This window comes from Bufo bufo, chromosome 2, assembly GCF_905171765.1.
Source record: "Bufo bufo chromosome 2, aBufBuf1.1, whole genome shotgun sequence".
In the NCBI taxonomy this organism is placed as follows: Eukaryota; Metazoa; Chordata; class Amphibia; order Anura; family Bufonidae; genus Bufo; species Bufo bufo.
The window spans coordinates 36813000-36835296 of record NC_053390.1 but is presented as its reverse complement, the minus strand read 5'-3'; the positions used below and the strand labels follow the sequence as shown (position 1 = coordinate 36835296).

The 22297-nt window shown below is 44.8% G+C and overlaps 1 protein-coding gene across 1 annotated transcript in view; it reads right to left on the bottom strand.

The window, feature by feature from the left end:
- Positions 1-8707: 8707 nt before the first annotated feature.
- TTC33 (tetratricopeptide repeat domain 33) overlaps positions 8708-22297 on the bottom strand; it is a 234896-nt gene continuing 221306 nt past the window's right edge. Inside the window, exon 5 of the mRNA XM_040420934.1 lies at positions 8708-9820. Coding sequence (XP_040276868.1) covers positions 9461-9820 — 360 coding nt within the window. The 3' untranslated portion in view covers positions 8708-9460. The remainder of the gene's footprint in view (positions 9821-22297) is intronic.

The window sequence follows — 22297 nt, the reverse complement described above, 5'->3', positions numbered from 1 at the left end:
CACGTTTTGTGCAATGACTCATTTTTCCTGACAATAGGGCAGGTTATGACAATAAAGGAGTAAACGGGGTGCACCATCCATGAGGCGAGCTGAGAACTCCAACTTTCCTAACTGCAAAAGGTCACTGTGTCCCGGGCACTGAAAAAGTTAAATTTAGAAGCACACCTGGGTAGAAGATACAACCTATAGACTAGGAGTGGCTCAGAATTCAAAAAGTTGCAGTATGGAGATTGTAAAATTTCTAAAATTTCCACTTTCTATACAGGGGTGTAACTACCATAGCGGCAGACCATGCGACTGCTATGGGGCCCAGGGCAAGAGAGGGCCCAGACTTAGTTGGGATTATCTCCTCTTCTACTGGAGGTGAAAACCTGGTCAGGACTCTACCCTCTAAAGCAGGGATGGCCTACCTCCGGCTCTCCAGCTGTTGCAAAACTACAACTCCTAGCATGCCCAGACTGCCTACAGCTAGGCATGGTGGCAATTGTAGTTGGACAGCTAAAGAGCCGCAGGTCGGCCATCCCTGCTCTAAAGGAACAACTTTTAGCAAACAAAGCAGTGTAAAAATAGCCCAAGGGTCATTGAAAAGGGTTTAGGCAGAAACCCTTCTGTCCTGTATGGGGAGCCTGGTTTGATCCTTGCTATGGGGCCCTCACTTTTTTATGTACGCCACTAATTCTATATTAAAGAAAGTGAAAGTTGCAAGAGTGAAAACTTATAAAAGTCCCTTCATGTGACTCACATCACACATGGTTCTTGTGGCACGTGTCATCATGAGTAGATGTAGAGCCTTGAGCTAGAAGCAGTCGTGTTATGGTCACATTTCCGTGGACCCCTGGTAGTCAAGAAAACCAAGCTTAGATCGCTAGAGGGTTCTATACAGGCTGCATACCATCATCCGAAACCAGATGTAAAGATTATTTCCCCATAGCTTCTTAGGAAAAGAAGTAACTGGAAGTAAAAAGTGGAACAAAACTGTTCTCAGCAACTTTAGAGCATGTGATGTAATAGCCATGATTGTAAAAGTAAGAAGACGCAAACTGTTCAGGGGGTACAGAAGTAGCAGCTGCAACTTGGTCCTAGTACCTGATGGGGTTCAAAGGTCCTTCATGTACACGAAAGGCACCAGTATTGGTATGTAGAATAAATACCAGAAAGCTGAAATTCACTCCAGTTGACAAGTATATGACATTAAAGGGGTTAGATCCCCCAGCCACTCCCAAAAAGTACCCCTATACTAACCAGAAATAAAAGAAGTGGTCTACACAGGGGACTCATAGTAAAGATCACACTGGTGCCATTCATTATGCTGTGAAATACCGGCCTCCAAGACAGAAGAGCCTAGCGTTGAATTCTCCTTCCACCCCACTTCCATGATCAACTCTCCAGCCTCGTTTGGTAACAATACAACTCATCTGGAAAGGGGTATCTTGCACATTTTCTAGCCACCTAGGGGCAAGGACTAACCAAGACTGGACCCCTTCTCTCCAAGAACCCTGGATCAGTCGTATGGTCTTCTTCTAAGATGCATGTGCCTTCGAAAGATGGACACCAGTTGGCATTAATGGACACCATGCAATTCTTCATGAGATGATCAGCACAACCTGTGTGAACAGCTGAGGGCGTTCTCCACTCTGGATAACCCACATACTAGCTTTCTCACTTAGATTCTGTTCACACTAGCACCATGGCTTCCCTTTATAACAAAAGCTGTGACACTATGCCAGATCCAAATGACTTATAAATCCAAATTATTTACAATGGAGTCCATTGATGGTTCCATCAAGGTTTCTGGTATTTCCACGACAAGCATAGTTCTGCTTGCTGCTCCTTTCTGTCTATCGATATGGAGACTCCTGACGCCTATGTGAACGAGGCCTTAGGATCCCATACACTTGGCAGTACTCTGCGGTATGATGCTGCACAGCCTCTGTCTGCTGCTGTAGAGCCCCATCAAGTACTTATACCTCCTTCTTATACCTCCACATGCTCGGCATATGAACATTAAAGGGGTTAGACCTGCAAGGGGAGGCATACTTCAAACAGATCAAGCTCTTCGAGAAAAGGAACTGCTCACTGTGACCTATATGGATCTGCACACCATATACTTTCTGATATCAGTGGATATACAGTATTTGCGCCTTCATGCGACTTGCTCTAAGAGTAATTGATTTTTCTGTATCTTGTCCATCAAGGATTGGAGCTCCGATGGATACGAGGCATGGGTCTTGTATGTAAATGGTATGGCCCATGTAGTTCTTTACAAAGTGAATGACCTCTTTCCAGCAGATGGAAAAAAGCAGCTTGTTGCGGAGGATGGGTGCGATGGTTCCTCCGCGTCTGTCAATGGTCTGTCCATGGCAGATAAAAGAAACGTTCCGTGTACAAACACACACAAACTCCATGGCGACACGAGATCCCGTACAATAGTCCTTCCCGTCCTCTTGCCTTCATTAAGGTTATTTTTTCTGTCTGTTTGAGCTTTTGCTTAATAAATTAGATTGACATATAAAAGACTTGTTCAAATAACTAGCAGGGAGCATTGAACGGGCCATCTGCTTCTCCCTGACAGATTTTCAATGAGTTATGCTCATTGATCTGACATAACGCGTCTCATTTGTTTTCCATTTGTCTTGAAAACTCTTTACTGGAGCATTGGACAGAAGACATCTCAGCGCATGCAATATCACCATCACGTATGGGACTGTCTGGGAGATGTACAGATACCCACAATATAACTACTGTTCACACCATTCATGCCAAAGATTATTGGCAATGCCTGCCTGCAATTCACAAGAATGGTCGTTATAAATATATCCCATTATAAAGATAAAGTGGGCAGGTGCGGCCAACCCATTGGTCATCACCGGTGCACTGATTATTATAGGTAGGAGGAATGGAGAAGTTGCCACTAAAGTGTTAGTGATGGACATGCTTTTGTTCCCTAGTAACAACGGTTGTGAAATTACAAATCCATGGTTGCCTTCTTCCAGAAACAGCACCATTTTTAGTCCACGGACAAGAAAGGTCTTCTTTCTAGAAGAACTAGCAAAAACTCTTGTCCATTATCTACACGCCTGGTATTGCAGCTTCTCCTCATTCTCAGCCTGTTGGAACGTCAGCTGCTCGTCTGCCTATTTCTAACTCTGTACAAGCTGGAATGCACCAGGAACAGGATCTCCCCCAGCACAGAAATTACTCAACTTTCCCCACTCCAGTCTTTCTCTCCTTTCCATGTCTACAAGCCACATTGGGTCTCCTTGAAGGCCAACCTGGTCTGATAATGTCAGGTGAAGATAAGGTGCATTCTGAGCTAGTTTACCAGTGTTTCGATCCTGGCTACGACCTCGACCTTAGCCTTGCATCTGGATTTAGCCATCTTCTGGCTCCTTTGGATTTGCAGCCTGGTACATGTAGTTTATATACCTAGTTATGACCTTGGTTACATCTTTGTCTCTTTCTCTGGTCACTCGGATTGATCCCTGATAATGACTCAGAGATTTACTTTGATTTCGATTCTGCACCAGACATTTTGACAGTGCACCTAGAGTTGGTGACTACTCTGAGGATCCTGACCTGGAACGGGAAAGACTCTCCCTCCTTACAGGGTTTCTAGGGAAAAGAACAGTGACGTTATTGAGACTTCGTACTTTATTTTAGTTAAAGCCGGGTAAAAGGGTCTTTTCCGAGTATTTAATACTGATAACCTCTCCTCAGGATAGGTCATCAGTATCTAATCAGTGAGGGTCCAACATCCTTTGAGCACCGCTGCCTTCTCACAGCTTTTCCTAGGCCAGTGACGACACGTTCATCGGTCATGTGGCCTAGGCACAGCTCGGTCAAATTCAAGTGAATGGGGCTGAGCTGCAATACCAAGCACAGCCACCACAGAATGTACAGCGCTGTGCTTGGTGAGCACGGGGTAAGGCTGCGGCGCTCACAGAAGAAACAGTGCCTTCTCAAACAGCTGATTGGTTGGGGTCCTGGGTGTCGGACCCCCCGCAGATCAGATTCTGATGACCTATCCAGAGGAAAGGTCATCTGTATAAAAATCCTGGAAAAACCTTTTAAGGATCCGTCCTCCATTATACACGTTATTTGGCTCACTAGGTTTGAGAAGGGCGAAAGTGTTTCCAATAGGTGAATGAAGAGGGATAAAATTCCTGCAAGTCGTTAAATAGCCACTCATGCTGCAGTATGATTGGTCGATGTCAAGGACGTAGGAGGAGCCTGTGCCAGGAAAGGGAAAATACAGCGCTCCTCGGGGGTGGAGCATAACCACATACACCAGGAGAAGAGCTGGGAGAAAAGTTCAATACCACAGATCTGTCTTATCTTGGTCAACCCCAAAATAAGCAACTTGCTGGGTAGCGTCGTGAGCAGCTCCCATATGAAGTAGGATCCCTTTAAATGGACTAACAAAAGCTCCAGCTTCCATATCTATTGGCACAGTCATTCGTGTAATATTTATAGCTGTATCGATCTTAAGGGAGACAGGAGGAAATGCTGAGCAAGTCATTTGCGCAATTCTATCTCTTGAGCAAACATAATATGCCATTAAAGAAGATGGCGCTCCTCCCGTTTTCCCGGATCAATCTGGTGTCTATGAGAGAGGTAATCCAGAATGTCAATGTAAATATTAACCTTACAGAATTTCCTTGAGTCAGCAAGATATCTATGGAGTCACCTCCACAATGTATACACAAGAGGAGAGTGTTTGTCTTAGAACGCAATTATGTATGCCACAGAAGTAGCAGTGCTAAAGTGGTCTTTTAAAGAGATTCTCTAAAATTTTGATATTCATGGTCTAACCTTAAAATAGGACATCAATATTAGATCGGTGGAGGCATGACACTCCGCAATGACCAGCTGTTCAGAAGTAACTGCGGCACTGGAACTACACAGCATAATCCATTGTGTGGTGGACATGGACCGATCTGCTTACTGCAGGGAAGCTCCTTCTGAAGTGAATGTGGACAGCGCTGCATTAACCAATTCCATCCATTGCATAGTGGATGGAGCTGTGTAGTTCCGGCTCTTTTTCCAGAGCAGCTGAATGGCAAGGCCGTGGGATAATAGACCCTTGCCAATCCTGAGGATAGACTATCAATATAAAAATCCCAGACAACCCTTTTATGTTTGGGGCAGAATTGTTCCTGCGCCTTATGATGATGGTCACTATGAGCTGTGCAATAGACAAACTCATCTTTGTTACATCTGTACGACATAGGACTATGGCTTCATAAAAACAGGTTGTGGAAGGCACTAAACTCACCATTTGCCATTCCAGGAGGTCCCCACAAGGAGAGAACCTACAGTAGATCCAGTAGTCACAATATTACGGGTACTGGACTACCTGACAATAGAGAGAACCATGGGTGTGGTACACATATTGTGAGGAAGGTCACCATTGCACACCAGATATTTAAGCCCTAGACCGCCAAGTATTCTACAATTAAGTCTAGGACTACACAAGGCACTCAGGAAATTATGCACCCCATCACTGCCCTAGACCACAAGAGAGTCACTATTTTCCCCTCCACTGCCCTAGACCACAAGGGATTCACTATTTCCCCCTTCACTGCCCTAGACCACAAGGGATTCTCTATTTCCCCCTTCACTGCCCTAGACCACAAGGGATTCACTATTTCCCCCTTCACTGCCCTAGACCACAAGGGATTCTCTATTTCCCCCTTCACTGCCCTAGACCACAAGGGATTCACTATTTCCCCCTTCACTGCCCTAGACCACAAGGGATTCTCTATTTCCCCCTTCACTGCCCTAGACCACAAGGGATTCTCTATTTCCCCCTTCACTGCCCTAGACCACAAGGGATTCTCTTTTTCCCCCTTTACTGCCCTAGACCACAAGGGATTCTCTATTTTGCCCATCACTGCCCTACACCACAAGGGATTCACTATTTTCCCCTTCATTGCCCTAGACCAATGTTTCTCAAGGACCCTAATCCAAATTCCTCTATGCAAATTGCACCAAACTACCATGGTTTTGCACTGTTTATCCCCACAGCCTGTACAGATGGAGAACCCAGTTTTATTGGATCAGCCTCCCTTTTTTCTTGGCCACGTGGCACACTACTACAGTGTGTACAATTAAGCCCATGACTGAACCCCACAATGACCAAACGAATCCAACATGTCAGATCCAATCTTCTATAATGTTCTTTTGGTCGTAGTTTCTATCATGTCAGGAAGAAGCTTAGACAGTTGGCAGCAAATGAACTGCAACGCCCTTTGCAGCATTTCTAGTGTAGGTGAACCTGTACAAACTGCACCAAAAACAGGACAAATCGTCCTAGGCTAATTTCATTCACGACCATCTTTACACGATTTTGTTCTAGCCAAGTTCTCCACACTCCATTGTGAGATCTACTTTGTAGGTTTCTACTGTTTTTTTTGCATTTATCAAATGCCAAAAAGGAAGCCCTGGCGCATCAATGAGATCCCGATTCCGTCACTAGAAATATCCAAATTATAGTAATAGTGACTTTAAACGTTTACGATCGAGAACCATCAGTGTTTTATGTCAGTGAAGGTACTCTTCAAGAAGAAGCTGATGGCATCTCCTGACTATATGAACAGAAACAACAGAAGATTTATTGCAATTGCCTATAGCTATACGAGTCAGAGAGGTCCATGCAAGGAGAAGCTCAAGTGTTGTCACTGGGCTGGGAGGACTACAGTAACCACCGGATTTCAATATTAATGGACTATCTTCAGGATAAGCCTTCAACATCTGATCGTCAGGTGTCCGGCAACCTGCAGCCCTTTCGATCAGCTCTTTCAGAGTAGCTTTAATGCCATAACCACACAGCTTCTTCCATTGCGTAGTGGACGGAACCGTTTACCGCAACGCTGTTCCAATCTGGACCACAGTGCTTCGTTAACTGCATTATTAGGTGCCACGGTATGGGGGGGGGGGGGGGGGGGAAGAGGGGTCACACTCATCCTCCGGGAGTTAAAAAGACACAATGAACTATGAACAATGTCAAGACTCTAGAAATAGGAATTGTTCTTTTTGGCTTCTTCTCTAGTGTACTCCTGGGCGATACGGACAGGGAAATATGGAGCAACGGCTGCTTTCACATCCTCTTTAGTCTGAAAGTCACGCCGGTTCCTCTCTGCAGGGATATGAAGATTCATCACTTCTTTTTAGCTCTTTCAAGATTTAAAGAAATACGAGGTGACAGATCCACTAAGAGCTGAAGTGTTTATTGGATGAAAAAGCCATTTGTCTACTATTTTTCTGCTGCTGCTGCTGGAAACACTTTTATTGTTCCGGATGATCCCTAGCAGCTGGCGGGCTACAGGGAGTGGTTTTTTACTGTCACAGGGGGAATCCTCAATGTTCATCTGTCTGTGATTGTAAAATCCTCCCGGCCTGACACAGGCAGCTCTCCAGCTCTTGTGAAGGGACAGTCCCAGCAGCCACCAGCTGCCGAGCACCGGCATAGACCATTTGGTTTCCACACATTGAACACCCTATGAGCTGGAGCCTCCTGTAGTTCTAAGGCCTCTTTCAGACAAGCGTCCTGGGTGCACTGCGGGAAACCTGCGCGAGTGCGCACACAATTTCTGTCATTTTTTACTGCGATTGCGCTGTATTGTTCAGTTTTTTCCGATAAAAAACTGAATGTGGTACCCAGACCCAAACCCGGACTTCTTCACTGAAGTTCGGGTCTGGGTTCGGTGTTCTGTAGAATTTATTAGTTTCCTTTATAACATGGTTATAAGGGAAAATAATAGCATTCTTAATACAGAATGCTTAGTAAAATGTTGCTTGAGGGGTTAAAAAATAAAAAAAATTAACTCACCTCATCTACTAGATCGCGCAGCCGGCATCGTCTTCTCTCTTCTTCTTTCAGGACCTGCAAAAGGACCTTTGATGACGTAATCGCGCTCACCACGTGGTGACGTCGGCACAGGTCCTGCTGAAAGAAGACAGAAGATCCTTCGCTCACCACGTGGTGAGCGCGATTACGTCATAAAAGTTCCTTTTCCAGGTCCTGAAAGAAGACGATGCCGGCTGCGTGATCAAGTGTTTGAGGGGAGTTCATTTTTTTAACCCCTCCAGCCCTATTGTACTAAGCATTCTGTATTAAGAATGCCATTATTTTCCCTTATAACCATGTTATAAGAGAAAATAATACAGTGAATTTACTTTAATGGGGTCCGGGGTTGCTCGTCACTATCATCACTTAGCAACCATACGTGAAAATCGCACCGCATCCGCACTTGCTTGCGATTTTCACGCAGATCCATTCATTTCTATGGGGCCTGCGTTGCGTGAAAAACGCAGAATAAGGAACATGCTGCGATTTTCACGCAATGCACAAGTGATGCGTGAAAATCACCGCTCATCTGCACAGCCCTATTGAAGTGAATGGGTCCGGATTCAGTGCGGGTGCAATGTGTTCACCTCACACATTGCACCCGCCCGTGTGAAAGGTGTCTAAGAAGGCAAAAGGAGGGAAGCGATTAATAATATACGGCGTATTTACCCACCGAGCCTAATCAATGAAGTCACATGCAATACCGCATTCTTTCTTCTCCGTGTATTGTCAGACGTTTTCTCTTCAAGGAGCTCTTCGTCTTAATACTAAAATTCCCTGCAAAGGCTGCACTGGATATAATCATCTTTGAAGGAACCTTTAAAGGGGCTGTCAGAGATTTTTTTTATTTTCCTAAAGTGCCAGAGGTAAAATAATTTGAAAAAAAACTAAACTTCCCTTCCTGCACCTGCTCTGATCAAACGCCACTGCTCGGTCCTCTTTCTGAGCGGCAGTCGGTGACGTATTGTCTGGCTCCGTATACCGCAGCAGCCAATCACTGGCCTCAGCAGTGTACGGCGTGAGACTTCTAAGCACAGAGATTGGCTGCAGCAGTATGTAGGAAGGATGGATCGGAGCAGGCTTAGGCTTATATTGAGGCTTAGTGTGCCTGCGTACAACCTCCTTGCAAAAGTCTCTGCTATGTGCATGAGGTCTTACTATTTTTTGCTTGTCATTCAGAGGTGTATAGGATTCCCATGGGTGGGAATGTTGGGGTCGGGGCTCCGTTTGGTGTAGACATTGCTCCACTTTTGCACCAGTCTACTCAATGAAGTCAATGGTGGTTATGTGAGAACGTACATGGCTGGGACACCTTATTTCAGGACATGAGACAATCTTACCACCCAGTATCCCACCGATGTGACTGTCTAAAGTGTATGAATGACCAGTAAGAAAAAACCTTAAATGTGAAAAACCTTTGAAAAGGTATTATTATTATCATCCTGGGAAGACATCTTTACAACTACCCCCACCATAAACACAACAAAGGGCAAAGCTGACAGTTGCATACGGATCGATAAAATCTGGGTATAGATATATCTTTATAGTCCCTTTTCCTTCTACAGCCGCGTCCTGGAGGACACTCAGCGCCACAGATGAAAAAACTTCCAATCATCGAGCTTTGATAAACAACTTCTGGTCATCACCGGAGGTCGAGGCCTTGTCTCTCGTTGGCTCCTGATTCGCCACCTCTCCTGATGAAGAAACAAGAATAGTTTTGCCGCTGGCAGCCGCCACCTTCTCGGTCCGCGAGATGGCATCACAGGCCGCCACCACCTCGTCACCCTCAAAGTCATAGTCTGGGATTAAGGCCTGTTCAATACTGAAATCTGCCCGCTTCCTCTCCAGAGCTTCTGCGGCGTCCACTTGTCCCTTCTCTTGGAGAAGCTTGCAAGCCCAGTTCAGATCTTCCTCCCATAACTCCATGTTAGAAGGGCAGATGTGGATCCCAATCTGGAAGCTCCGAATGGCCTGTAGATGACATCAAACATACTTTTACTATCAAAGACTTTTCTTTTCAGTCATAAAAGGACTACATTTCTTTCAAAAACAGCGCCACAACTGTTTTCACAGGTTGTGTGTGGTATTGCAGCTTCATCCCATTCAGTTCAACCGAGCTGAGCCCCAATACCAGACACAGGCCATGGACAGGGGTGGTGCGGTTTCCAAAAGAATGCAGTCATGGGTTTCTAACCCTGGACAACCCCTTTAAAGTCTATGCATACTTGTTTAGCGCACTTTCCCTGCCATATTTAGGTCGGCAGGAGACAGAGAGACTGGAGTAACACATGCCTGAATGATCAGGATACCCATGGCAGAGAAAATGATGAATGATACGGGCCGTGCTTGCTCTCTAGACAGACCCAGCAGCAGTCTTCTAGTATCGGCATCCCAGCAGTCATGTGACCAGTCACATGACCAGTGGGACCAATAGAGACAATGGAAACCCCGCTATCTATATTCTATACACAGCGCTAATAGAGGAGAGAATATAGAAGACAGAAGCCGTGGAAATAGCTTCCGTCTTCTCTCCACAAACCCCAGCCCTCTCTCACAGCCGAGGACCTGGTCACTTAGAGTGGAAAGGAAACCCCTTTAATGCAATTCAGGTAGGTTTTAAAGGGGTTTTCTGGGAGAAGAATATTAATGACCTACCCTCAGGACAGTTCACCATTATGAGATCAGTGGGAGTCTGACTCTCGGGACCCCCATCAATCAGCTGTTTGAAAGGGACAAGTGCTGCGGACTCTTCACAGCGCCATACACTGTATAGTGGCTGTGCTTGGTATTGCAGCCCAGGCCCATTCACTTGAATGGGACTAAGCTGCACATAGGCCAAGTGACCAATAACCGTGATGTCCCTGGTCTAGGAAGAGGAAGTAGCACTCACAGGCTTCTTCAAACAACTGGTCGCCGGGAGTGCCGAGAGTCGGACCCCCACTGATCAGATATTGATGACCTATCCTAAGGATAGGTTGTCAATATTCTACTCCTGGAAAATCCCTTTAAAGGGGCTGTCCCATCTTGGAAATTGGGCACATATCTGATGCCTATCCTTGGAACGCAGCCAGCGGGTGCGACGCGCATGGCTCGGCTATTTCCATAACCCCCGTAGAAGTGAATGGAGCGGCGGCCGCGCTTGTGCGGTGTGCTTCCTATTCATTTCAATGGGACTGCTGAAAAAATAGCCGAGCGCACTGCTCTGCTATTTTAGAAATTAATGGAGGGCAGCCGTGCATGCACAGTGCCCCCTTCGTCACTTTGTGGGCTCCGTTCTAAGGCGCGGATCCCATCCTAGTAATATTCCCCTAAAGTCCAAGATGCGACAACCCCTTTAATATTAATATGAGCACTTTAGGAACAAAAGAAAACAAAACATGCCCCCAGCAAGCGGACATGTCAGCGTCTTTCTTTTGTCTGTCGATAAGAGCCGGTCTGTAAATCAATCACGACTCTGGCAGTGGCCTGCAGCAATGCTGGGCTTCTACAAGCCGGCAATAAAAGTGCCCATTATATTCCCAGCGAGGTGACATCTACAGAACAATGCTTGGCGGCAGGGCTTCACTGTCGACAAGGAGACATCTCGTATTTCTGACAAGTCCTAAAATGACTAAGTAAACACCTAATAAACCAGTGTTTGCCGTCAGCTCAGTGCACGCAGCATGTGGTTAACGCAGGTCAATCTGAATTAAGGGAGACATGCAAACATGACGGCCCGGAAATAGCCAAACAGCACCGGAGATAGCAGCGTCCTGCCCGGGATACAGGTTCTATAGGTGCACACGTGACAGGGGCAATTTCAAGATCAGTAATCTGGACGGGTGATAATTTGTAATATACACCCGCCCCAACTGCTGTACACGCTAACATCCTATGCTCCGGACTACGCAACGGAAACATAACATGAAGCCCCAAATATTATGTACTGTTTAGAACAACTGTTGCAAAACTACACCTCCCAGCATGCCCTACTAGTTGTAGGCTGTCCGAGCATGATGGAAGTTGTAGTTTTGCAACAGCTGGAGGGTCACGAATTTGACATCCCTGGCTGAGATTATTGGTGTCATATGTGGCAGATGGGCCCCTGAGGCACCAGGGTCTGGGTGCTACTACTTTCTCATACACACTTGCCGCACGTGGTAAAGAAGACCTGCAGTCCCATTTTCCTCAGCGTATGTTCAGCAGTTATCTGAGAATAACTAATTCATTGATAGGTATGGTTCTGGTGTTGAGCTCCTGCTTATATCTAGAAGCCAATCCAAAAAAACAGAGCTGCAGTGTAAATTACAGAGCAGCATTCTGAGCATGAGAAGACAGGAGGTGGAGATCAGACGACATCACAATCTCTGAAGACACTGTGAGACACATCACATCACAGCTTTGCCAGAATTGGAGCTCAGCGCAAAAGAAGACAAATGGACGGAACAGAAGAACGGAAAATAGTAGATAAGAATGAACCAGAGGGGTTGTCACATTACAAAGACATAGCCCCTATCCACAGGATAGGTTAAAAGTGTCTGATCGGCAGGGGTGCAGCAGCTGGGGCCCCGTCGATCATGAGAATGGGGCTCAGTGTTCCCCACCTGACTGGAGCAACGGTCACACATTCGCACTGCAATTCCATTCAACTATAAAGGCCTGCTGGAGACTGCAGAGTAGAAGCGTTCGGCCGGCACATAGAGTTGAGTGGAGCAGCAGCACGCATGTGTGATCGCCATCCACTCAAACATGGGAACACAAGTACCCTGTTCTTGTGGTCTGCGCGGGTCCCAGAGGTGAGACCCCCTGCTGATCAAACACGGAAAACCCTATCCTGTGCATAGGAGATACCATAAGTCTGTGTCATGGAACAAACCCTTTAGTGCAGGGGTGCACAACCTGCACCATTCTGTGCGGCCCCCAACCATCTGGTAACAGACATGTATGCCTATGTCTTGTGGCTGCTCACATGTATTTTTCATGTATTTCTCCCATTAGATGGAGTCCTGGAAGTGTAACTAGACATTAATGGTATATAATGTGTGTTCAATATGCCATAAGTACAATATTTCAGTTGTTAATACACCTTTAAATTTTTATTTCGGCCCTCGTCATTGGTTCAGTCTGGCAATGTGGCCCCCAACCAGGAAACGTTGTGCACAGCTCTTCCATATCCCTTTCCCTTTAGGATCAGTTCTTTCACCTTCCCACCCCCTTACTCAACCTCCATTAAAGGGGTTCTCCGGGAATTAAGAAAATTAAAATACGTAAATATTACTTGATTATAGATAGATTTCCAAATACCCTTTATTAGCTATCATGGCTCGTTTTGTCTAGGGAGCAATCATCAGGGGAAGCAAAATGGCCGCCGTCCTATTAGTACACAAAAAACCTGTCCTAATCACACAGGAGGATAAGTTACTTCACAACACTGAGGTAAAGAGCTGCCTCCTCCTCCTCTCTGCTCTGCTTGTCAGGGATTATGATCCTGAATACAGTTTATTATGATATTTAACTGAATCTCTGTAGGAATGGAGTCCATGAGGAGACACGAAGTACAGAGAGGACATACTGTGGTAATGGAGACTGCATACAAGAGCTGCTTTTTTAGCCACATCTGATAATGAATTGAATTCCAACAGAGATTCAGCTAAAAATCTTATCTGTATTCAGGATCATAATCCATGACAAGCAGAGCAGAGAGGAGGATGAGGCAGTTTTTTTACCTCAGTGTTGTGAAGTAACTTTTCCTGTTGTGTGATTAGGACAGGTTTTGTGTGTAATAATAGGACAGCGGCCATTTTGTTTCTCCTAATCATTGCTCCCCAGACAAAACGAGTCATTTTAACTAATAAAAGGTATTTGGAAATATATTTATAATGAAGTAATATATAAGTATTTTAATTTTAATTCCCAGAGAACCCCTTTAAGATCAATTTCATAAGCTTTTTCGCCTCACTTTCCGATAAGCTAAATTTTGTTGGCTTTTCCACTTCTCCTCTAGTAGGATCAATCTCATCACCTTCTCCATATTCAATACACCTCTGGTAGGGCTAGTTCCGTGAGCTTCTCCACACCCCCTTCCTCTCCAGTAGAATCAGTTCCATTAGCTGAAAGGAACAGTGCCTTCAGCTTCTCCATAAGGCCTCTTTCACAAAACCCACTTTTTCGCACGGGTGCAATGCGTGACGTGAACACATAGAACCCGCACTTAATCCTGACCCATTCATTTCAATGGGTCTGTGTAGATGAGCAAATTTTTTCACGGATCAGTTGTGCGTTACGTGAAAAACGCAGCATGTTCTAGAAGTGAATGGGGCTTGTGTGAAAAACGCATCAAAACGCATTGCACCCGCACGGAAAAGACTGAACGCAATCAGAGACAAAACTGACTGAACTTGCTTGCAAAATGGTGCGAGTTTCACTGAACGCATCCTGAACGCAACTTGAGCCAACCCGTCACGCTTGTGTGAAAGGGGCCTAACCCTTCCTCACCCTTTAGGGTCAGTTCCATCAGTCTCTCCACAGAACCCTTTCTCTCCAGTAGGATCAATACCATCACCACTTTTACACCCCCCTCCTACCCCATTAGGGTCAGTTCCATGAGCTTCTTCACATCCAGTTTTCCTCTGGTAGGAACAGTTTCATCAACTAATCCATGTCCCCTTCCCTGTGAAAGAGTCAGTTCTATCAGCTTCTCCACACAATTTTTCCTCTCTTGTAGGCCCAGTTTCTTCAGCTTCTACACACGCTCTTCCCCTAAAGTACAGTCAGCAGTTCCATCTTCTCCCTACCCCCTTCCCTTGTGGTTGGGACACTTCTATCAAGTTCTATATACATTGTTCACTCATGTAGGGATAGCTCCACCAACTTTTCCATAACATCTTTGCCTCCGATAGGATCACTTCCATGAGGTCCTCCATAACCCTTGCTCACACTCTCTTTCTGTTCAGCTTTTTCACAACCCCTTCTCCTCCACTGAGGTCAGTTCCATTCACACCCCTTCCCCTTCATTAGGGTTAGTTCCATCATCATCTTCACAACCCCTTCTCCTCCATTAGGGTTAGTTCCATCATCATCTTCACAACCCCTTCTCCTCCATTAGGGTCAGTTCCATCATCATCTTCACAACCCCTTCTCCTCCACTGAGGTCAGTTCCATTCACACCCCTTCCCCTCCATTAGGGTTAGTTCCATCATCATCTTCACAACCCCTTCTCCTCCATTAGGGTCAGTTCCATCATCTTCTGCACACCACCTTGCCCTCCTGGAGAATCAGTTCCATCTAAATAAAGAAGTATCATGAGGCTACATAACTCAACGAGTAGCTCATCATAAAAACCAGAAGCAAAAATGATTTGACAAAAGTAAGAATGACAGATGATTATACTTGGTGCCGAGCCAGAATCTCGACGGTGACATAACCTTGACCTGTACAACTGGTCAGAACAACAAACAGCTGCAAAAACAGTCCCGCCGAAAATGAAGGTTAGTCAAACAGGAAGACCTCCTACTGTAGGCTACGTTACAGTGTGCAAATAATCTCCGAAAAGGAAAACACACAGGGCCGGTAGCGCTAGGCAACTAAAAGCCACAAATGAGGATTCATGAACTTCTGAGCAGATGAATCATGTTCACGCTGTCATTAGAAAACCATCTACAGATCATCAGTATCAGAGAATGTATGTAGAACCGCTGCTCTCACTCCAGAGAACACGGCTCTGATGCTTCACAGTTTGATTAAGTCCTACGAATATGTCCGTAATAATTTCTTCCCTGAGCAGGACAGATAATCTCATGTTTTCTTGGAAGTGAAAGAATTACACATCTGCTCTTCTTACAAAGAATATCCTATGCTTATATCTGGGAAATGTAAGTGCATTATTTTACTGAAAATTTCAGGGAATATTGCGAAAATCATATCATGCAGTGTAAAGACTCACATTATTTATTTTTACCATCTGGATTTCTGGAATTCCACAGGTTCCACAAACTTAACATTTGTGCATTCTGATCATAAACTTCCGCTAACTGCTTATATCTTTATAGGGGGTCAAAGCTCCATTTTCCTCATACACAGCAACAAATCCCCTGCATTGACATAGAGTTCCATGATATACAGGGAGTGCAGAATTATTAGGCAAGTTGTATTTTTGAGGATTAATTTTATTATTGAACAACAACCATGTTCTCAATGAACCCAAAAAACTCATTAATATCAAAGCTGAATATTTTTGGAAGTAGTTTTTAGTTTGTTTTTAGTTTTAGCTATTTTAGGGGGATATCTGTGTGTGCAGGTGACTATTACTGTGCATAATTATTAGGCAACTTAACAAAAAACTAATATATACCCATTTCAATTATTTATTTTTACCAGTGAAACCAATATAACATCTCAACATTCACAAATATACATTTCTGACATTCAAAAACAAAACAAAAACAAATCAGTGACCAATATAGCCACCTTTCTTTGCAAGGACACTCAAAAGCCTGCCATCCATGGATTCTGTCAGTGTTTTGATCTGTTCACCATCAACATTGCGTGCAGCAGCAACCACAGCCTCCCAGACACTGTTCAGAGAGGTGTACTGTTTTCCCTCCTTGTAAATCTCACATTTGATGATGGACCACAGGTTCTCAATGGGGTTCAGATCAGGTGAACAAGGAGGCCATGTCATTAGATTTTCTTCTTTTATACCTTTTCTTGCCAGCCACGCTGTGGAGTACTTGGATGCGTGTGATGGAGCATTGTCCTGCATGAAAATCATGTTTTTCTTGAAGGATGCAGACTTCTTCCTGTACCACTGCTTGAAGAAGGTGTCTTCCAGAAACTGGCAGTAGGACTGGGAGTTGAGCTTGACTCCATCCTCAACCCGAAAAGGCCCCACAAGCTCATCTTTGATGATACCAGCCCAAACCAGTACTCCACCTCCACCTTGCTGGCGTCTGAGTCGGACTGGAGCTCTCTGCCCTTTACCAATCCAGCCACGGGCCCATCCATCTGGCCCATCAAGACTCACTCTCATTTCATCAGTCCATAAAACCTTAGAAAAATCAGTCTTGAGATATTTCTTGGCCCAGTCTTGACGTTTCAGCTTGTGTGTCTTGTTCAGTGGTGGTCGTCTTTCAGCCTTTCTTACCTTGGCCATGTCTCTGAGTATTGCACACCTTGTGCTTTTGGGCACTCCAGTGATGTTGCAGCTCTGAAATATGGCCAAACTGGTGGCAAGTGGCATCTTGGCAGCTGCACGCTTGACTTTTCTCAGTTCATGGGCAGTTATTTTGCGCCTTGGTTTTTCCACACGCTTCTTGCGACCCTGTTGACTATTTTGAATGAAACGCTTGATTGTTCGATGATCACGCTTCAGAAGCTTTGCAATTTTAAGAGTGCTGCATCCCTCTGCAAGATATCTCACTATTTTTGACTTTTCTGAGCCTGTCAAGTCCTTCTTTTGACCCATTTTGCCAAAGGAAAGGAAGTTGCCTAATAATTATGCACACCTAATATAGGGTGTTGATGTCATTAGACCACACCCCTTCTCATTACAGAGATGCACATCACCTAATATGCTTAATTGGTAGTAGGCTTTCGAGCCTATACAGCTTGGAGTAAGACAACATGCATAAAGAGGATGATGTGGTCAAAATACTCATTTGCCTAATAATTCTGCACGCAGTGTAATTCTGTCTACCTGCAGCCAACAGTAAAGGCAAATCAGAACCTTACTGTATAATTAGAGAGTATAATGTGAAAATGGGATGCAGCAAGCGGTAACTGCATATATCTGTATGCAGTAATCTCCTGAGCTCCCTCTAGTGGTGGCTGTATATATCTGTATGCAGTAATCTCCTGACCTCCCTCTAGTGGTGGCTGTATATATCTGTATGCAGTAATCTCCTGTTCTCCTCCTAGCGTTGGCTGTATATACCTATAATCAGTTACCTCCTGAGTTGCCTCTAGTGGTGGCTGTATATATCTATATGCAGTTATCTCCTGAGCTTCCTCTAGTTATGGCTGGATAAATCTGTATGCAGTAATCTCCTCCTAGTGTTAGCTGTATATATCTGTATGCAGTGATCTCCTGAGTTCCCACTAGTGGTGGCTGTATATATCTGTATGTAGTAATCTCCGGAGCTCCCTCTAGTGGTGGCTGTATATATCTGTATGCAGTAATCTCCTGAGCTCCCTCTAATAGGGGTTGTATATATCTGTATGTAGTAATCTCCGGCGCTCCCTCTAGTGGTGGCTGTATATATCTGTATGCAGTAATCTCCTGAGCTTCCTCTAGTTGTGTCTGTATATATCTGTATGTAGTAATCTCCTGAGCTCCCTCTAGTGGTGGCTGTATATATCTGTATGCAGTAATCTCCGGAGCTCCCTCTAGTGGTGGCTGTATATATCTGTATGCAGTAATCTCCTGAGCTTCCTCTAGTTGTGTCTGTATATACCTATATGCAGTGATCTCCTGAGTTCCCTTTAGAGTTGGCTGTATATATCTGCATGTAGCAATGTTAAAGATGCCCTTAATCTGGGCTAATCACGTTTGCGCTACTGCTCCAAATTAATAGTAACCCAAGGGTTTTACGTGCACCGAAGAAAATAACTGTGACACACACTGGGGTCAAAGCAAATTCTTGTTTATTACAGGAAGTACAGCAGTTTATATAGATATCAGAGAGGCATTCCCCCTTGAGGCTCGTGGCATTGTTACTTTGACTGAAATATGAAAATAAGAAAAGAGATAACACTTGGCATCTGCGCAGTGTGCATCGTTTTACTAACTCTGGTATGTGAACTATGTAAATATCTAACTATAGGGGCCATCTTGTAATGGAGTCTTCACTAACAGCAGAAAAGCATATAAGACATAGTAAGGAGGCGTGTCATCTTTGGTAGGATGAAACCTTCGTGCTTTGGAGAGGATAAGGTGTTGTCTGAGAGCTGAAGTATATGGGAGCTTTCTTTGCTGATTCAAAGAATGATGGCCACATCGCTATCAGTCCCCCCTTGGACCTCATTCTGTCCCTACTGAAAGCCTAGCACATCTGCCCCAGTGCTCCGACATCCTCTTGACCAGCCTCCATGACAACCTACCCTAGTGTACAGCCTCCTATGACACTGGACTTGAGCAAGGGGAAGTCAGATGTCTGTCCCTATGGTTGATGATCTCCAGGTGGTGTCGTAAGCAAGGGGGGGAGGGGGACCAACCGAACGAAGTGGACCTTGTCTCCCATCCTCACGGAGGTCTCCCATGAGCATCTCCGGGGTAGCCTCAGCTACAACTTTGAACAAAAACCTCCTAATGCAGGGGGTGACACAACAATCAATTAAAGCAAATAGCAGAATTAAAGATAAAATTCAGGAATAGGAAGTAAGCCCTTTTAGGGCATTCATGACCTGGTCATTGATTAGTGTGAACATAAGAACTATTAATACTGGGAGTCTTTGGGCTATACTATTAATAAGTCACTGGGCTAGAAGTATCGGACTGTAACAGCTTTGTTCTTCCTTTTGCACAACTCTTCCCCAGCTCAGAAACCTATTTTTACTATCTCAATAAGAATCCATATTCTGTTAGTCAGGATCAGCAGTCACACAAGGGGGAACAAGAAACATCCTTTCAAGTCTCCCGACTCAACACTTTCTTGAAATGACTCGAATTAGGCTTTCCTTCAAGCTTCACTGATGTGCTTGTGGTCAACAACACTTGGAATGGACCATCAAACCAGGATTTGAGGACAGGACTTTCCTAACATGTCTTTTTACCACCACCGAATCTCCAGACACAAGTTGGTTGGTTCCTGGTGCTTTATCAATATTTGGAAGTGAAGCAAAAACTCGAGAATGTATTTTAGTCAAATGCTTGTGCAAACTGATGACATAATCTGTCAGACAACCATGTTGCATCTGGAGCTGCTGTGGGAAATACAATCCTGTCCTAGGGCCTTACCCACAAAGGACCTTATAGTGACCAAGGCCTGTCTCACGGTTAGGGGTATACCTTACTGAAAAGACAGCTACCAGCAGGCACTCTGTTCATGGCTTACCAGTCTCTGCCATGGCTTTTTTAATCTTTACCTTTAGTGTCCCGTTCAGTTCCTTTTTTCCCTACTCTACCGCTGCTTTGTGGATGGTAGGAAGCATGTAAGGCCTGATCTATACCCAAAGCTTTCATTATCTCCTGCATCACTTCACCTGTGTCACTTTCAATGGTCTCAGGTATCCCATAACTGCATACAACTTTGGCCATAATATTCTTTGCTGTGGTCTTAGCTACCGGGTATGCTTCTGGCCATCCTGAAAACAAGTCATCGCACACCAATACATACTCATACATGACCACCTTGGGTAGTTGAAGGTAGTCTGCAAGCGTTGAAACAGATACAAAGGGCAAGACGTGTGTTTCTGGGGTACCTTAACCACCTTGTCTCACGTTGTTCTGGGCAAAAAATCCTACATCCTTGAGTATATCTAACTGCTACAGTGCTAAACCCTGGGGCGTACCATGCGCTACGTACTAAATCACACACAGCAGTTTCTGACTGGTGCGTCACCCCATGGGTGGTCTGTGCCATCGTGGATTAGAGGGACCTGGGAAGGCAGAGTTTCCCTTGGTACTGTGTTAGGCCTTCCTCATTTGTAGTCCCCCCTTTTCATCCACCAGTCCATTTCCTCCTTCCCCATGTGGTTCTGTAAGGTCTTAAGAACTTCCAGCGAGACAGGAGTTATTTCAGGGACCTGAGTTGTGTCCACTAAGGCAGGGGTCTGCCTAGGCAATTTGGCAGCCATTTTTGCCGCCTGAACTGCCTTGGCTTTTCCCTTTGCCTCCTCTGAGTCTGTTTTACAGTGACCTTTGTTTTATCACCGCCACTCACGTTGGCGACATGAGGGCTTCTATAAGAGACTTCATTGCTTCCCCATTTTGATGGGTTTACATGAAGCGGCCATGAAGTCTCTGGCTTTCCAAATGGACCCATAGTCATGGGCTGTACCTGGCATCAGCGTAAATGTTGTCTGCTTTTCCATCTGCATATCTGCAAGCCATCTCCAGAGCCCTCAGCTCTGCTTCTTGGGCAGACGTGTGTGGTGGTAAGGACTCTGCTTTTTAGTGTCATGTTTAATCACCACTGCCCAACCTGTGTAGTACCTGCCATCCTGGCCATACCTCGATCCATCCACAAATAGCACATGATCTGGATTATCTAATAGCTGATTTACCAAATCCTGCTGTCCCTTGTGAAATTTATCTGCAATTAGTCATGAGCCTCTTCTTCCGAATCTGGAAGTCTGGAAGCAAAGTTTAAGAGCCCTAACTCTTCCCTCCCCCCATGCTCCAGAGGCAACAGGGTGGCCAGATCAAAAATATTACATCTTTAGACATTTCAGGCGTCATATGAATACCGTTTGTCAAAGAAAACACATTACATTAATCAAATAAAGTGGATGATCAAACATCAACATAATAATATCCCTGATACAATATTTTGATGAATGGATTGATGGAAAAAGTTACAATAGCTGGAATTCTATAAACATAATATTATCTAGAATGGTCCCATATATTAGTAATTAGGACAAATAATCAACACGATGAATCCATGATGGTACATAAAACACTTGATCTCTAAGCTTCAGGAAATAAGTTTGTGATACGTCATGATCGTCTGTAACAGTGTCAATTGTGATAAGCCAAAAAAGGTAATACAATCTAGAATGAAAGTCCATGACATGATCCTATGTGTTAGTAGTAGGTTAAAAAACCTTCTGAGCTCCTCCTAGTGGTGGCTGTATATATCTGTATGCAGTAATCTCCTGAGCTCCCTCTAGTGGTGGCTGTATATATCAGTATGTAGTAATCTCCTGAGCTCCGTCTGGCGGTGACTGTATATATCTGTATTCAGTAATCTCCTGAGCTCCCTCTAGTGGTGACTGTATATATCTGTATGCAGTAATCTCCTGAGCTTCCACTAGTGGTGGCTGTATATATCTGTATGCAGTAATTTCCTGAGCTCCCTCTAGCGGTGGCTATATATCTGTATGTAGTAATCTCCTGAGCTCCCTCTAGTGGTGGCTGTATATATCTGTATGCAGTAATCTCCTGAGCACCCTCTAGTGGTGGCTGTATATATCTGTATGCAGTAATTTCCTGAGCTCCCTCTAGCGGTGGCTATATATCTGTATGTAGTAATCTCCTGAGCTCCCTCTAGTGGTGGCTGTATATATCTGTATGCAGTAATCTCCTGAGCACCCTCTAGTGGGGGCTGTATATATCTGTATGCAGTAATCTCCTGAGCTCCCTCTAGTGGTGGCTGTATATATCTGTATGTAATAATCTCCTGAGCTCCCTCTAGTGGAGGCTGTATATATCTGTATGCAGTAATCTCCTGAGCACCCTCTAGTGGGGGCTGTATATATCTGTATGCAGTAATCTCCTGAGCTCCCTCTAGTGGTGGCTGTATATTTATT